We start from the raw sequence: 16,292 nt of genomic DNA, 5'->3' as shown, positions 1-16,292 counted from the left end.
ACCCAGTGCATCCACCTTGCAACGCACACACAGCGACACACCTACACTGCAGTGCACTCATCCTCCAGTGCGTCCACCCCGGCTGCATCCACCGCGTGATCTGTCTACAAACACACGTGTGTCCACACATGCGCACATCTAAGCCACCCTCAAGGCCCAGCCTTCTTCCACACGGCCTCCCCTGGCCTCCCTACAGGAGCCTCCGCACAGACACCCACCCTGCCCTCGGCCCGGCAGTTAGCGCACAGCGAGTGAAATAATCGCTTTTGACTCGAGGGCCAAGATTTTGCCTTCAAAAATTTACCCTTTAACACTTTCTAGAATTAGTTGGTTTTTGGTTTTTGTTTCAAAAGCCTCATGCTGCCTTCAGGGAAAATGTCCAAACTCCTCCCAGTGACACACCCGCACCCCACCACATCCCCACCTCCCCCTCCGTCCTGGGCCAGGCTGCCCCTCCCACCAGGCTCCGCCTTTCCTGTAGGCCCTGCACTGCCTCCTTCCCTGTTTGGAGTGCCCCCCCACCCCCCACCCCCCGCGCGCGCGCGCACTGTTTGTGTTTCCTGGCCCCCCTACCAGCCCTAGCAAAAGCCCACAGACTGGGGGGCTTAAAACAACAGAGATTTATTCTCTCACAGTCTGGAAGGCAGGTTTCCAAAATCAAGGTGCGGACAGGGCCACCCTCTCTCCAAGGTGCGGGCAGGGCCACCCTCTCTCCAGAGGCTACAGCTGAGGCTCCTTCCTGCCTCTTCCGGCTTCTGATGACCCCACGTGTTCCTTGACTGGTAGACACATCGCCCCAATCTTTGCCTCTGTCATCACCTGGCATTCTTCCTGTGTCTTCTGTGTCTGTGTCCAAATTTCCCTCTTTTAATAAGGACTTGACTGCAACTAGTCACATCTGCAGAGACCTGACTTCCAAATGAGGTCGCCTTCACAGGGACTGGGGGTCAGGACTTCAACACGGCTTTCTAGGGACACAATTCACCCCACAGCAATCATTAATGAAGAAAGCAGTAACATTTTACAACCCAGATCAAAGAAGAATCCAAACCACAGACACATCCACGGGCAACCCAGAATCCTGAAATGCACTTGTAAGTACAAGCAACACCGGTCAGTACCCAAAGGGCAATCATCAGTCGCTTTCCACTGGACGAAATTAATTTGCATTTCTATGAACAAGAATTGTTTACATTACTATCAATCTTCTGCCATTGGAGAGCTATAAACAGGTCAAAGATAATGAAAGGCAGAAAATCTGGAAGAGTGAGCCAACGGGACACCCAATATATTTTTTGACATTTCAAAGTCTTTTGCAATTTATCCTGACAAAATTTCAAAGACACACAAAAATAGAGAGAAGAACACCCGTACCGCCCACGTGGGCGTTGCCAAACTCTAAGACCAGCTCCGGCCACCTTTGTTTTGTCTATTCTACACCCACATCCGCAAGATCATCTTGACGCAAGTCCCAAACACAATCACATCATTTCATTCATGAGTATTTCGATGAGTAGAGTCTGTAAAGGCTTTCAGAGAGAGACAGGACGTGATCCTACTGGCTTTTAGAAAAATCACTCTCGTTGCCAGCTAGAGAAGGGACTAAAGGAAGAGCCCAGAAGGAGGCAGCAGGGAGAACTCCACCACACCACACACACATGCACACGTGCGTGCACACAAAACATGCAGTGTGCGCACGCGTGTGGCTGCACCGCACATGCGCGCACGCGCACAGGTCCACACGCAGGCATGCACACCGCACGTGCACGCGCACCACAGGTGCCTCTGCATACTTGCGTGCCCACCACACGAGCCCCCCTACTTGGATGACACCTCCACACAGAAATATCAGGTCCCCAGAGCCCCTCAAGCTATTGCAGGCCTGAGCCCCGCGGCTGCCCGCAGGCTCCTGCCTCACCTGTCTAACCTCCCGGCTCCAAGCAGCCTCCGGCCACCCAGACTTCTCTCCAGCCTCCAAAGACCCCCAGCTCCTCTCCTCTGCTATCTGGAAATGTAGGATTTGGCCACACGGCGTTGCCCTCCGGGCTCCCCGCTGACCCTGCGCAGCTGAGCAGGAAGCCAACTGAGGCTTCAGGCAGGGACCAAGTCCAGGCACCCCCCCAGGGGCCCAGGTTAGTTTAGACACAGGAGACCCACTAAGCTCCTCCCCACAGACCTCTGCACCTCCCCCATCACCATGTCAGCTGGCAGCTGAGAGAACAGCCTAGGTCTCCCAGCACCAGGGCTCCCCTTCTTCCTGTTCTCGGGGCATCCACAGCTGCCCTCCAAGCCACACCCCCACGTTCAGCCAGTCCATCCCCAGGCCCTGCCTGCCAGGGCTCTCCTCCCCAGCAGGCTGGGGTCTTAGCAGCTCCCTTTCCCACCAGCCACCTGCTGCCAGCCTCCACCCTTCCGTCCACCTTCTGCCCAGCAGCCGGAATGACTGTTTTGAAACGCAATGTGACCGTGTCACTGCTCTGCCTAAAACCCTCTTCGGCCCCAGGTCCGCTCCCAGTGCAGCCCTGCCTGCCCGGCGGCCTCAGCGCCCCCCCAGCGCCAGCCTCTGCCGCGGCCCCACATGCTCCTCCACCCCTCCCGGAACGCCAGGAGCACAGCTCAGGGGCCACCTCTCAGGGCTGGCCCGTCCAGACCAGCCTCTAGCATGACGAAGGCCGATTCCAGATGGGGCGTCCCCGAATCCCTGGGGAGTGCACACCGGGGTTGACTGAAGCCCTGCCACCGAGCCTGGGGTTCCACCATGGGGCCTTCGCTGGGCGTGTCCAGGCTAGACTTTGGGAAGGGCGGTGAGGCTCCTGGGCCAGGTCACAGACATCCCCCTGGGCCACCCCCCAGGCCATCGGTCCCAAATCCTCGGCAGCAGTGCTCAGAATTGGCCACTGGGGGTCAGGGTTGAGCTGCACGATGAGAACCCGGCTCAGCTAGAAATGGAGAGACCCCACCCACCCACCCAGCCCTGGGGAAAATGGCTACCCCCGCGTGGTCAGGCAGAGCTGATCCGGGAGGGCCTCTTGGAAGAGGGGGGCTTCGAGGTGCTTCCCTCACGGCAGACCTCCACACCTCGGGCGAGCGGCTGGCCGCCGGTTTTCCCGGTTCCCTGCACAGGCTGGTGACCCCCTCACGTGCCTCCTCCAGGAATTTCTTTCTGCCTGCAGGTCTCGACCACTCAGCAGCCTCCTGTCCCACTCACAGCTGACGTGAGGCCAGAGTTCACTCCAAGCCCCCATCTAGCTGCCCGAGCCCAAGGCTGAAACCCCGGCCCAGGCCCAGAGCAGCAGGGCAGGTGGGACCGGGCGGGGCTCCTTCCAGCATCAAAGGCACTGGGTGGGGCAGAGCCCTTGCCCGCATCAGCTCAGCTCAACCTCTCCACATTCTGAGGCAGGAAAAGTATGATCCCCATTGGACAAGCGAGGAAATGGAGGCTCAGAGGTGCTGAGTACCTCACCCTGGGTCCTCAACGGCAAGGGCAGAGCTGGCTCCAGACCCGCACTCCCGACCGCCGCCTGGAGGTGTGGGCAGACCTCAGGTGACACCTGTCGCCACAGCACGAGTGCCAGCTCTACTCAAGCCCACACTCCTCCACCCTGGGAAGGAAGCCGGGCTCGGAGTCTCCAGCCGCTCTAGCGTCTGCCAGGCTCCTGAGCGCGCCGCGGGGGTTGGCACCGGGGCCAGCCCCTGGGCGTCCGCCCATGGACACTGCTGACGGCGGCAGCTCCCTCGGGAGCGACACCCGCCTGTTGCTCAAGGATGACACCTGCCAGGGGACCCCCCACCAGAGCCTCCTGCTGTCGCCTGTGAAGTGGGGCCAGAGCAGCCCTGCCTCCTGGGTCACCGTGGGATGGAGAAAGCACGGATGTGCCAGGGCTCCGCCAGTGCCTGGCACCCAGCAGGCATTGAGACCAGAGGAGACAGACCAAGGGGATCAGCAGAGGTGCCTCAGGCCTGGGTGGAAATGGGGGACAGGGGTTGTCTTCTGGCCGAGCCCAGGCCTGGCCACACCAGGCAGCCTCCCCTGGGGGGCAGCATCCTCTCACGCCCCCTCCCTCCCCAGACAGGCCCCCGCTGGTAAGTGGTTTGTCCAGGACCAAGGCGTTTCCTGGAACGTGGACGTTCAGTGCTGAAACGTGGACAGTCACAGGTAAACTGGGAGGGCCGGCCACCCGCCTTCCCAAAAAGGGGACATTGGAGGTCACAGGGTCACGGGCAGAGAGGCTCTCGAGGGGACACAAAGTGGACACCGGGAAATGTCCCTCAATGAGACCTGTTGGGACAGGGTTGCCATGGTGACAGAAGCACCCACACATGGGCCGGGGCGGGTGGGAACTGGCCCTGCTGCTGACTCACCAGGGCTGGGTGGGGGGCCCACAGCCTCCTCCGGACCCAGCAGTGCCTGGAGCACCAAGAGGCCCGGGAAGGAAAGACACACAGGTCCTGGCTCCAGACGCGGTTCTGAGGACACAGCGACCACACTCCGGGCCTCAGTCCAGCAAGGACATAGAGAAGAAGCCCATGAAGTACCTGCAGGGCCTCTGGGCACAAGAAGGTGGCCCTGCCCGGGGCAAGAGGCCCCCAGGCAGCCGGGTCCTGGCTGACACCGCCACACGTCAACCACTTCCTCCATGCCCAGGCTGGTCTGGGCTCTGCTCTGCTCCGAGGGGGAGCCATGGACTCCCTGCCCACAGCCCCTGCTGACCCCGATCTCCCCTCAGGGGCCCTCCCAGCCCACGTCGGCCCCTCCCAAGACACCCTCGCGCAGTCCAGCCTCTGACCTCCTCTCCACCACTGCCAAGTCCACCACCACGGCACGAAGGAGCTGTCTGCGCAGGCAACGTCCCCACGCACGCGTGCCACCTTCCCACCCTCCCCTGCGTTCCCGGATGACGCCAACGGAAGCTAAAATTGTGGTGGGCGAGGTGAGGGGAGTGCCCTGTCTGGATTCAAACCTCTGTCCTCCCCCAGCACCAAAAAAAACGGTGCCCAGGGCCTATGCAGCTGGACTCTCCCCACAGATGCTGTAGGACCCAGCAGGCCAGGCCAACCGGGTCAGCGGGGCTGTCCCTCCCTCCCCACTGCGACCCACAGTCTGGAGCCAGGTGGGGGCCGAGGTCCCAGGCAAGGAAATCTGAGCTCCGCCCAGGCCCCAGGCCTCACCTGGGCCCCGGAGAGCCGCCCTCGCGACCTCCACACCCACAGCTGTGGGAGGCCTGCCGGGGAAGCTCCAGACATTGAAAACCTGGTCCTGCCAGGTCTTCCTCTCCTGCTGGAAGCTCCCACCACCTGCCATTCCTGAGCACGGAGGAAGAGCCCAGGGCTGAGCGCACGGCGGTGGTGACAGGATGGTCCCAGACCCCAGCCCAGGGCTCTGTGGAGGGTCGGGCAGAGAGGAGAGATGTGTGTCCCACGGGACACACGACCAAAAGGGCCAGGACAAAGGGCTTCTAGACCCGAGTCATCACTCCCAGTTCCAGCCAGCTCAGTCCCTCAGGCAGAAGCCCCTACCCCACCCCAAGCCAAAGGCTCTAGGCTGGGTAGAGCTGCAGTCCTCAGCTGGGCCGGTGGGTCCAGCCCCCTCTCCTGACCGCTGCCAGGGTGACAACAAAATGGTCCTCCCACGAGCCCTGGACAGAGGCTCCCCACCCCGGGCCGGGCACACAGAGAGGCATCACTGTCTGTCATGTGCACCAGCAGAGCACATGTGAGCACAGGGCCAAGGGGTGGGGGGACGTCCAGGGCAGCCCCACCATTAGGAGACCCGGGTCCCCGAGCTGAGGGTGCTTCCCTCTGGTCCTGGTGGCACCCGTCCTCCAGGTATTCGCTTGTGCAGCCAACGCCCAGCCCTGCTCAGAGCCCAGGATGCCGCCTCCCCGGGCCCCCTCCCCGGCCGAGCCCTGCCCCCTCCCCGGCACTGGCCCCCTGTACCGTCTCCCCAGCCCTAGGCATGGCCCCTCGCAGACCCCCACATGCCGATCGGCACTCCTGCCACAGAAGCCCTCCCAGCATCGGGTCCTGCAGGGCCCTCAGCCCTGCAGACACCAGGCCTCCCCAGGGGTCACCCACAGCAGGACCCCAGCGGCCACGGAGAAGGCCTGGCGGTGGACAGTGCCCTGGCGAAGGCCCCTCCCGGGGTTCTGAGCCTTGTGGGAGAGCCTTGGGCACGCAGACAAGACACAGCAGGGCGGCGGGGTGCTGCCCCGTGCAGACTTGAGGGGGCCCAGAGGCGCGTTAACAAGACACATGTGCACGTGTCAGCCTGAGGGGAAGCACCTGAAACACACACATGTTCACCGCACCTGTGTATCAAGCATGTGACCACGGGGCTCCCGGCCTGCCCTGGCCACCTCCCCCATCACAGATGCCCCAGCGAGGGATGGCCCCTCACCCGAGCCCAGCCTTCCCCTGCGGAGGCCCAGTCTCTCAGTGACCGGGCTGGACAGCGCCCACTCCAACCCAAATGGATCAAAAGGCAGCAGGCAGGACGCCACCGTGCACAATCTGGAATGAACCGGGAGGGTCATGCAAACGCTGGGGAGGGAGGGCAGGGCACTAGGGTCTGCGGGGGGCGGGCGGGGAAGGGGGGCATGTGCGTGCTGTCCTCGGCTTCTGCCGCGGGCTCAGGCCAGGCTGCACCCTCTGAGCTTGGGGTTGGCGCCAGGCAGGTGGGAAGGGGGAGGGAACAAGCAAGACCAGAGGCCCCATCACCCCGGCCCCACCGGCTGCCAGCTTGGTCTGTCCTCCGCGTCCCACGGACAGAGAGCTTGGTCCAAGGTCAGCGAATCTGGCCTCCGGAGCATCCCAGACCCACGGGGCCCAGCTGAGCTGTGTGGCCCTGAGGCCACGTGGAGGGACAAACACCGCCCCCTCCAGGGCCACAGGGAGGCCTGGCCTCCCGTCCGACTCAGGACTCCGCAGGAGTTGACTCGAGCATGAACCAGCCCCGCCTGCCCACCAACCTTCAGTAAGAATGCACGGACAGGGACTTCCCTGGTGGCGCAGTGGTTGAGAATCCGCCTGCCAATGCAGGGGACACGGGTTCGAGCCCTGGTCCAGGAAGATCCCGCGTGCCGCGGAGCAACTAAGCCCATGCGCCACAACTACTGAGCCTGCGCTCTAGAGCCCGTGAGCCACAACTACTGAGCCCATGAGCCACAACTACTGAAGCCCACATGCCACAACTACTGAGCCTGCACTCCAGAGCCCGCGAGCCACAACTACTGAGCCCGCGTGCCACAACTGCTGAGCCTGCACTCCAGAGCCCGCGAGCCACAACTACTGAGCCCACGAGCCACAACTACTGAAGCCTGTGCGCCTAGAGCCCGTGCTCCACAACAAGAAAAGCCACTGCAGTGAGAAGTCCGCGCACCGCCAGGAAGAGCAGCCCCCGCTCGCCGCAACTAGAGAAAAGCCCGCGCGCAGCGACGCACACCCAACACGGCCCAAAATAAATAAATTAATTAATTAATTTTAAAGACAAAAATGAATTCATGGACAGACCCGGAAGCCAAGTTCACGGACACTCCCTTGCTGGGTGTGTCTCTGAGCGCTCTGCTGCCCCGCATGCATACACACTCCCCCCACCCACGTGCTTGTCCGAGGGCCCAGTCGTGCCTGTGACCCCTCCCGCCTGAGACACAGAGTTACTGGCTCCCTCCCTCCCAGTGCTGCCTGTGCTCTGCGTGACCAGAGGGCCAGTCCACAAGTACGCCATGGGCATGAAGACCTCCCAGGAGACAGGCCCCAGGCTCGCTCAGGGCAGGGGCGCCTCCGTGAAGCTCCCCCGTCGGGCCCAGCAGGGCTGATCGTGGTGGCTGGCATCTGGGCAGGAAGGAGGGGACAGGGCCTTACTACCCCCACCCCGCCTATTCCTGGGGAGGGGAGAGGGAGTCCTCTGGTAACTGGCTTAACAACCCTCCGAGGCTGAGAAGGGCTGGTGCCCAGGGGAGACATGCACCTCCTCCGTGCTTCCTGCTTCTCAGCATGGGGAGGGGGCGCGTGGGCAGGGCAGGCCAGGGGGCCTCAGGGCACCCAGCCTCCAGCCCAGGCTGCCCCTCAAAACCCCACATCCCGAAGGCCTTGGACGGGTTTGGACTCTGTACTCCATCCTGACCTCCAACCTTCCCGCCCCTCCCAGCCCCCAGGCCAGGGCTCCTGCCGAGGCGCCCTGCTCCCCGCACCCCACACCCCTCTGACCCTCTTGGCCTAAGGACCTGGCCGACCCACGCTCCCCTCCTCAAAACCCTCAGGAAGGCCAGAGCCCGCGTCCCTAGAAGGGCGGACCAAGCTCCTTCCTCTCCCGTGGCCGTGCCCCACACACCTGCCAGGCCTCCCCTGTCTCCTTGGTTTCAGCACGAGCATCGCCGTCTCCACAGGACCACCCTGTTGATGGACAGATGTCTCTCTGCTTCCTTCCCCCTAGAGCCCCTGACCTCCGGCTAAACCTTGCGATGCACCTGGCGCTTCCCATGTTGTTTCCCACCTCCCCCGGCAGAGGGGCGGCCCTAGGAAAGCAGGAGTTCCCCCCTCTTTGTTCACTGCTCTTTTCCTAGACAAACACTTGCAGAGCAGACAAGTGACTCCGGGCCCAGGGCTGGGATATTCCGGAGCTGGCTGAGCAGCAGAGTCCCTGTGGGACCCCGGTCTGGCTGCCCCAGGCCTCTCTCAGCGGCCCTGAGCCCAGGGCGATCAGGAGCCGTCAAGAACCCCCAAGCCACGACCTGCCCCTGGGGACAGCTCAGTGCCACTGGTGCTGAAGGAGAGAGAGGGGCAGCTGGGTGCCGGGTGGCAGGGCCAGGGGTCCGAATGGCTAGGTTTGAAACGGGCCCTCTCGCTTTTACAAACAGAGTTCTCTCTCTGCTTCCCTGGACATGCGCTCTGAATCACCTGTCTCTTCTCAGCGAGCTAAGCCTCCCAACTACCTACTTAGAGGCAGCACTTACCCTTCAGGGCTATCTTCCGAGGCCTGAGGAGGCGAGCAAGAGAGGCGACGGGCCTGGTGGCCAAAGCACACACAGAGGCACGCAGGGGTGCACGCATCCGTCCGTGCCCGCGTGTGTGTACGCCTGTCTGCGCAAGTGCGTGCTCTGCCGCGCGCATCTGTGTGATGTGTGCACGTGCGTGTGTGTGTGAGACACGACCATCGGGTTCAGGTGGAAGGTGGTTGCCACACCAGGTGAGTCACACACAGCTGTGAAAGACGCTCCACTGAGCTTGCCTATGGCTTGACGCTGTCTCCGGTCTCCCTGCCCACCAGCCACGGCGCTGTCTCCGGTCTCCCTGCCCACCAGCCACACTGGGCTGGGTCAGGGCGGCTGCACCCCCTCCCTGCCTTCTCCCTCCTCCCTGCACAGGGGTGGGGAGGGAGGCTCACCGCCAGGACCTGCTTCCCCCGACCCCCCGCCCCGCCCCAAGCGGCTGCACAGAGCGCGCGCGCGCGCACACACACTCACACCGCGCAGACTCCCACGGGCTCCCATTGCGCAGGCCCCAGCCCCCAGCCCCTGGAGACCAGGCAGAGGTCTCGCCCCTCCCCTGCGGCCCCCACCTCTCTCTCTACAGCCTGAACACCCTCACAGGCTGGTTGGAAACAGCCGATTCACTTCTGAAAATGGAACTCATCTCCCCAGGACGACAAGCGCACAATGCCCAACCCACGTGCAGACAAAGCCCCCTGCTGCTCCGGGGGCCAGAGAGCAGAGGCTGAGGCGCCCCCGCCGCTGAGCCGGCGTGAGGGTCCCCACACCTGCAGGCCCAGTGCCCCCTCCTCAGCACCCCCAACCCCTGCTGCCCCGGGGCCCCCATCCTCTCAGCTTCCACCCCCAGCCCCCTCAGACGGGACGGGCCGGGTGGGGAGCCAGCAGCCCCCAGGACAGACTCAGGAGAGCGGAGATCAGGCCGAGAGGGGCTCGGAGCCCCAGACCCTGCCAGACACTGGTGGGGTGAGCAGGGACCCCAGCCTCACGGCTTGCCTCAGAGGAAGCCAGGGCCGTGCTGGGAAACCGCCGGGAAGTTTCCTGTAATTCTGACACCGCCTGCTCCTCCCGGGGCTTGAGGGGAGCCCTGCCTAGAGCAGCCGGGCCCGGAGCAAGTTTGGGGTGGCATGTGGTGCCCTGCTGAGCTGGGGCAACGAGCAGGAGGGGCATGAGGGCGAGGAGCCCCGATCACAGGCCCACGCTCGGGGGGCGCCGGTCGGTCACGCGCTGGCTGGCGGGCAGATGGAGCCCTGGGCCCCCCCAAGGCACTCAGGAAATAGGGACCCCCGGCACCCATCCCACGGGAGACCCACAACCAGGCCCAGAGAGGTGAGCCCTGCCCCACCCCAGGACAGCAGCTGAGCGACAGGAGGCCTGGGCCACTCCCTACCGGCCCAGCACCAGGGCAGTGGTCAGCCATTCACCCCCCAGGCCAGCCTGCACGCTGGCTCACACGTAGGCCACATGGTCAAGGGGAACGGGCGGCCCATACGCCAGGCCTGAGCCTCTCTCTGTCCTGTCTCTGGTGTCCAGGAGCTGTGACCTGACCCAGCACCCCTCCCCATGCACGAACACCCCCAAATCATGAAAGTCAGACCCAGATGCAGGGGCCTCCCCTCACACTCACTGACCACCCATCCCCTGGCCTCGGTGGGTCTCAGGCTGGGGCACCAATGACCAGTCCAGAACTTGCCCCACCCAGACCAGAGGGCGGCTCCCTCCCTCCCAGGCCCAGCTGGTCACCTTCTCTCTGCTTCTCAGAGAGAATCACCTCATACAAAGCTGTGAAGCCCATGTAGCCCACGTGGGACCGTGAGATCCCGAGGAAAGTTCTAGCCCTGGTGCCCCCCGTCCCCACCTCACACCAGAAACAAAAGCCGGCATGTAGAGACCACTTGGAAGCACGGGGTTCTTGGGGGACCGGGGGAGTAGGGGTCCCACCTGGGGGCAGCCCACTGGACGAAGGCTTGGCCCTGGTGGACAGCTGGAGCCCCTGGCCAAGGCTTGCCGCCCTCGGTCTCCCAGAGCCAGCAGCGCTCACAGCCCAGGGCTCCGCGTCAGCCAGGGGACACCGCCCCCCCGGCCCCGCCACCTCCTGGCACGTAGCAGCGCTGCCACGAGGCTGGAGACTCTTCGGGAAGCCAGCTCCCTCTGAGGCTGCCAGCGAGCAGGTTCTAAAAGTCCCCCAGGTGGTTAAGGACGGACTGGGACGCTGGCAGGAGGCCCATCGGCGGGAGCCACACCTCCCCCCTCCACCCCTGAGGCCGCCTGAGCTGGCCACCACCACATGTCACCCAGGCCACCAACTTCTGGCCATGTGTCTCCGGACAGGTCAGCGACGAAAAGTGCCGGTGGCCACACGCAGAGGGTCTGCAGCGTGACTGGGAGGGCACTGCTCCAGGCCTCCCGATTCCAAGGGGGCCAGGAGTACGATGGGAGGTGCATTTTCAAAGGGACTGTCTTGACTCACGTAGCTTGTGCTTTGGGGTGTGGCCGGGACAGGGGTTGGGGTCGGGGCGGGGGGGGGGGGGCAGGTCCAAGCCCTCCCTTCCCAGAAGGGTGGCTGGCAGCTGCTCTCTGCAAGAGGAGGGGGCCTTGGGGGAGGAACCCAACCAGCCGGAAGTGCTACCCAGGAGGAGGTGCCCATGCGCTCTGCCAGGCTCTCTCCTGCCACTGGAAAGGGGTGGATGGAGAGAGACGCCATGAATCCTTGACCCCGGCAAAGTGGCCACAACTTCTGCCAGAGAACTTGAGGCAGCTCCCATTCTAAGCTGACAGCCAGGTCCCAGAGTTTCTGGTCGTTTCTTTCTCAGAATCCAGCCCAAGGAGGCCCCTGCCCAGATTCCCAGCTCGGAAGCACCTCCCACCTGCCCAGGGCACAAACCATTATCGGTCCTGCCTCACGATGGAGGCCACGGGGCCGGAGAGCCCGGACAGCCGAGGCTTCCCCTTGCCAGGCACAACGGGCGCCGGCCTCTCTTGGGACAACGGCACCAGACACAGCGTCACACTCCCTGAGCCGCTGCCGGCTCTTCACGTGTTCCTGCCAGTGGTGTACGCTGCTATCTGCGCCGTGCGGCTAATGGGCAACGCGGCCGCCATCTGTGTGATCCTGAGAGCGCCCAGGATGAAGACGGTGACCCACGCGTTCACCCTGAACCTGGCCATCGCGACGACTCTTCACACCGGTGCTGCCCACCAACATCGCCAAGCACGTGCTGCAGCGCTGGCCCTTTGGGGAGCTGCTCTGCAAGCTGGTGCTGGCCACCGACCGCTGCAACATCTTCTCCAGCGTCTACTTCCCGGCCGCCATGAGCATGGACCGCTACCTGGTGGTGCCGGCCATGGTGCGGCCCCGCCGCACGCCCCGGCACACTGTCCGCGGGGCTGAGATCCCCAGCCTGTGCACCTGGCTGGGTGTCACTGTCACAATGCTGCCCTTCTTCACCTTCGCCGGGGTCTACAGCAATGAGCTACAGGTCACGAGCTGCGGGCTGAGCTGCCCACGGCCTGAGCGGGCCTGGTTCCAGGCAATCAGCATCTACACGCCGGTGCTGGGCTTGGCGGTGCCCACGGGCACCCTCTATGTTCTCTACGTGGAGGCTGCAGGCCCTGCGGCTCTACTCCGGAGCCAAGGCTCTGGACAAGGCCAAGCGGAAGGTGAGTCTCCAGGTCCTGGCTGTGCTGGCCGTGGGCCTGCTCTGCTGGACGCCCTTCCACCTGGCCTCAGTCGTGGCCCTGACCACAGACCTGCCCCAGACGCCACTGGTCATCATCATCTCCTATGTCGTCACCAGCCTCGGCTACACCAGCTCCTGCCTCAACCCCGTCCTCTAGGCCTTCCCGGACCACAGCTTCTGGAAGAGCCTCTGCACCACGTTCCAGTGCCCGGGGGCATAAGCACCCCTCCCTCGCGGCCCACGCAACCGTAGAAAGCTCTGCTCCTTTAGAGCAGCACCCCACTTGTTCACATCCCATCACTATTTTCTCCAGACAGAAAGAGAAAGACCCACGAAGGCTGGCCACCAAGCCCGCAGAGGTGGCCATGGACCCACCCGTCTCTGCCTCCTAGACAGCCCTTGGGTGGCCAGCTGCAGGGATTCAGGTCCCGCCGACCCAGGCAGATGGTCCTGGCACAACAGACATCCTGGGGGGCACCTGGGGCAACAACGCCAGGTGTCTCTGTAAAAGCCAAAGGCGCACATCAAAGGCGGCCATGAAGCGCGCTCTCACAGCCCAAAACTCAGGTGACATTCCACCGGGAGGCCTGTGCCCGTGTCCCCTCCTGGCTCCCTCAGCAGGGCTCAGGCTCCCTTGAGCACCCCATGCCCCTTGTGCCCTTCATGCCGATGCCTGTGGTCCCCTCCCATGTCCTGCTATAGGACCCAGGGCCCTTCTGCCAGGACCTCTGGAGGGCACCTGTCGCTTAGACAGGCTGGCACCTGGACCCCTTCCCCCCTGAGGTGTGGCCGGGGGCCTAGACTCTGCCAGCAGGGGCTCCACCTGGGGGTGGGGTGGGGACACTAAGGGGCTGGCTGCTCAGAGACCATTTCTGCCACGAGTCCCTGAAGACGGCTTTGGTGGGCCTCGGCCAGGCTCCGCACTCTTGGCCCCACGGCTCCCAGCTGCTTCCAGGCCTGGAGCTCCAGCCCTGCCGTTCCATAAGTCACCTGCCCGGCACCCGATAACCCTGCGAGGCTTATGGGGCCCCAGGTTGGTTTTAGTCCTTGTGACACGGCTCTAGTCAGTCTGTCCCGCTGGCAAGCAGGACACACCTTTCGCCACCCGGTGAGGTGGCCCCCAGGCTGCATGGCCGCCTCCCCCCCACCCGGTCACGTGGAAGAGCTCGGACCCACGGCCCTCTCCCCTTCCCTCTCTCAGCCTGAAACAACTCAGAGGCTACCTCCGTCCTGTTATCTTTCTGACCACATGGTATTAGTTGCTATTACTGTATAAAACCCTCCCCCAAAATTAGCAGCTCAGAACATTTACTAGTTCACAACCCTTGTGGGTCAGGAACCTTCCAGCAGCTCTCGGCTGGCTGCAGCTCAGGGTCTCTCATGACATTGCAGGCAGGACTTCAGCCGAGGTCCCAATCACCTGAAGGCCACACCGGGGCTGGAGGAGCCGCTTCCTCTTGTGGCCACTGGCCGGAGGCCTTGGTTCCTGGCCCTGCGGGCTGTCCACAGGCTGCTCGGGCATCCTCCAGGGGTGGCAGCGAGCCCACAGGGCAGCAGCCGAGAGAGCCAGGCGGAAACCTCCACACCTTTAAGGCCTACCTGGGAAGCCATTCTGCTTTCTGTTCCTTAGAAGTGAGTCCCCAAGTCCCACCCACACTCAGGGGCTGTGGCCACTTCTCAAACCGCCACTAGCACCCAGCCTCCCCCACGAAGAACTAGCTGTTCCCGATCCGCTCTCTCACTGTGTTGCAGTCACACCTCTCCAAGCAGCAGCCGTGATTACCTCGTCAGCGTTCATCCTGCGCCCTGCGAGCTCCTCGAGAGAAGAAGTTGCGGCTCCCACACCGCAGCTAAGACCCCAGCTGGGCCGAAGCGAGGCGTGAGTGCGCGTGGCGTGAGCGCGCGTGGCGTGAGCGCGCGTGGCGTGAGTGCGCAGCAGCAGGGGCGGGGCTGTGTCAGCCGGAAGCCCACGGGAACGCCGGGCCGAGCAAGGGTCTCCCACCCCGTCCCCTGCAGAACATCTCCCTAGCACGGGAGGTGCCAACCAAGCCTCCTCAACGGACCGCACACTTTTTATCCCCTGGGGTGGCCCCCGCCCCACACACAGCCCAGCAACGGGAGCCACCGTCTCGCACTGGGGTCCATGGTGGGGGCCGAGCAGGGGCAGGCCCAGCCAGGCGGTCCACACCCGATGGGAGGGAGGGTCTTCACGCAGGGCCCGCGACACACCAAGGGTGGGGGAGACATGGGCCAGCCAAGGTTGGGGGGAGAGGAGAGCCCTCACCGGGATCCTGCCCGAGTGAGTTGTGGACCCCGGGGAAAACGCCCCCCCCCTCCACCGTGCCTCCGGAGATGGACTGGGGAACGGGGAGGGAGTGTCCCCATGCCCTGGGCTTCTGGGCCCAGAGAGAACTGGCCGTCTCCTTCCACTCCCCAAATCCCCTCGCCGTGGCCCGGACCCCGGCCCCGCACCACCCGGCGCGGCCCCTGGGCGCAGCCTCCCGCGGGCCACAGCGCCCCTGGTGGGCAAAGTCCAGAGCGCCAGGCGAGCCCGCAGCTTCCCCGCTGATCCGCTGACCGATCCGCTGACCCTCCCCCGCCCGGCCTTCCCCCACTACCCCGTGAGGAAGGTTTGGCGTCCCTTCTGCGCAGGCGGGGAAACCAAGGCTCAGCGAAGCCGGGAGACTTGACCGAGCCCAGCTGGTGGGGGTTGGGCGGGGGCGGGGATTGGGGCACGGAAAGGGGCAGGGGGCGAGGTGGCGATGCAGGCTGGGGGCCGGGTCGGAGCGGTGGGGCGTGGAGGTGGGGGCGGGGCGGGGCTGGAGGCAGGGGGCGGCGTCGGAGGTGGGAGCCGAGGAGAGGTCTGGGTGCAGGTGGAGAGGACGAGCCGTGGTCCGCTTCCGAGGTCCCGCGGGCTGCTGGCCTGCCCCTCAGCCCTGCCTGGACGGGGACGAGCGCAGACGCTCGCTGTGGGTTCGGCCTGGTTGGCAGCCCGGAGCCCACCCTGAGCCGCCTCCTCCGCCAGGACCCCGCTGCCTCCCCCGGTGCTAACTGCCACTGACCATCTTGCACAGGGCGTTCCCAAATGGCCAGAAGCCCAGGAGGACATCTGTGCCCTGGAAGGGCAGTGTCGGCAGCACCAAAGTGTCCGCCGGGCCCGCCGGGGCCAAGCTACAGATGTAAATGTCGGCTGTCTTCATCCTGGTGTGTCTGCAGAGGACGGGGAGGAAGAGGCTTCATTTGGCCACCTTGGCAGACCTGGCAGCGAAGGGCAAGGGGCCATCACAGGGGGCACCCTAAACTTTCCCTTGATGCTAAATTTTTGTGTTAACAGCAATTTGCTTGTCATTAAAACTTATATAAACCCGGACATTGGCCCCTCTGCCTGTGCCCACGCACTGCGACCGAGCTGGCCCTGGATGCCCCTGCGAAGCCCCTCTCTCTGACAGGGTTGTCTGCCCGACAGTCAGCCTGGGTAGAACCGGGCCCACGCAGGAGCCAGGAGGATATCAGAATCTCAGGGCTGCCAAAGGAAGCGGTTCTGTGCATCTGTCATCAAACTCCCTTGGATCCGCCCAAGGAACGAGAAAGGAGCTAGAGCGGGGGGAGGTGGGAGTGAGGAGAACCC

The 16,292-nt window shown here is 64.0% G+C and overlaps 2 protein-coding genes across 4 annotated transcripts in view; one reads left to right on the top strand and one right to left on the bottom strand.

The window, feature by feature from the left end:
• The window catches only part of MYT1 (myelin transcription factor 1), a 106,593-nt gene extending 101,765 nt beyond the window's left edge, over nucleotides 1-4,828 (bottom strand). The window contains exon 1 of one of the 3 annotated variants that reach the window (XM_067708834.1): nucleotides 4,788-4,828. The gene's annotated coding sequence lies outside the window, so the exon portion shown is untranslated. The remainder of the gene's footprint in view (nucleotides 1-4,787) is intronic. The other 2 variants (XM_067708828.1, XM_067708830.1) reach the window with 2 other exon arrangements.
• Nucleotides 4,829-11,889: 7,061 nt separating this feature from the next.
• Nucleotides 11,890-12,884, top strand: NPBWR2 (neuropeptides B and W receptor 2). The gene is given in 3 exon segments (XM_067705220.1): nucleotides 11,890-12,158; nucleotides 12,160-12,582; nucleotides 12,584-12,884. Coding segments are annotated over 3 exon segments (993 nt in total).
• Nucleotides 12,885-16,292: the final 3,408 nt, after the last annotated feature.

The sequence above is a fragment of the Pseudorca crassidens genome, chromosome 15, assembly GCF_039906515.1.
Source record: "Pseudorca crassidens isolate mPseCra1 chromosome 15, mPseCra1.hap1, whole genome shotgun sequence".
Lineage (NCBI taxonomy): Eukaryota > Metazoa > Chordata > Mammalia > Artiodactyla > Delphinidae > Pseudorca > Pseudorca crassidens.
This window is presented reverse-complemented; position numbering and strand designations above follow the sequence as displayed.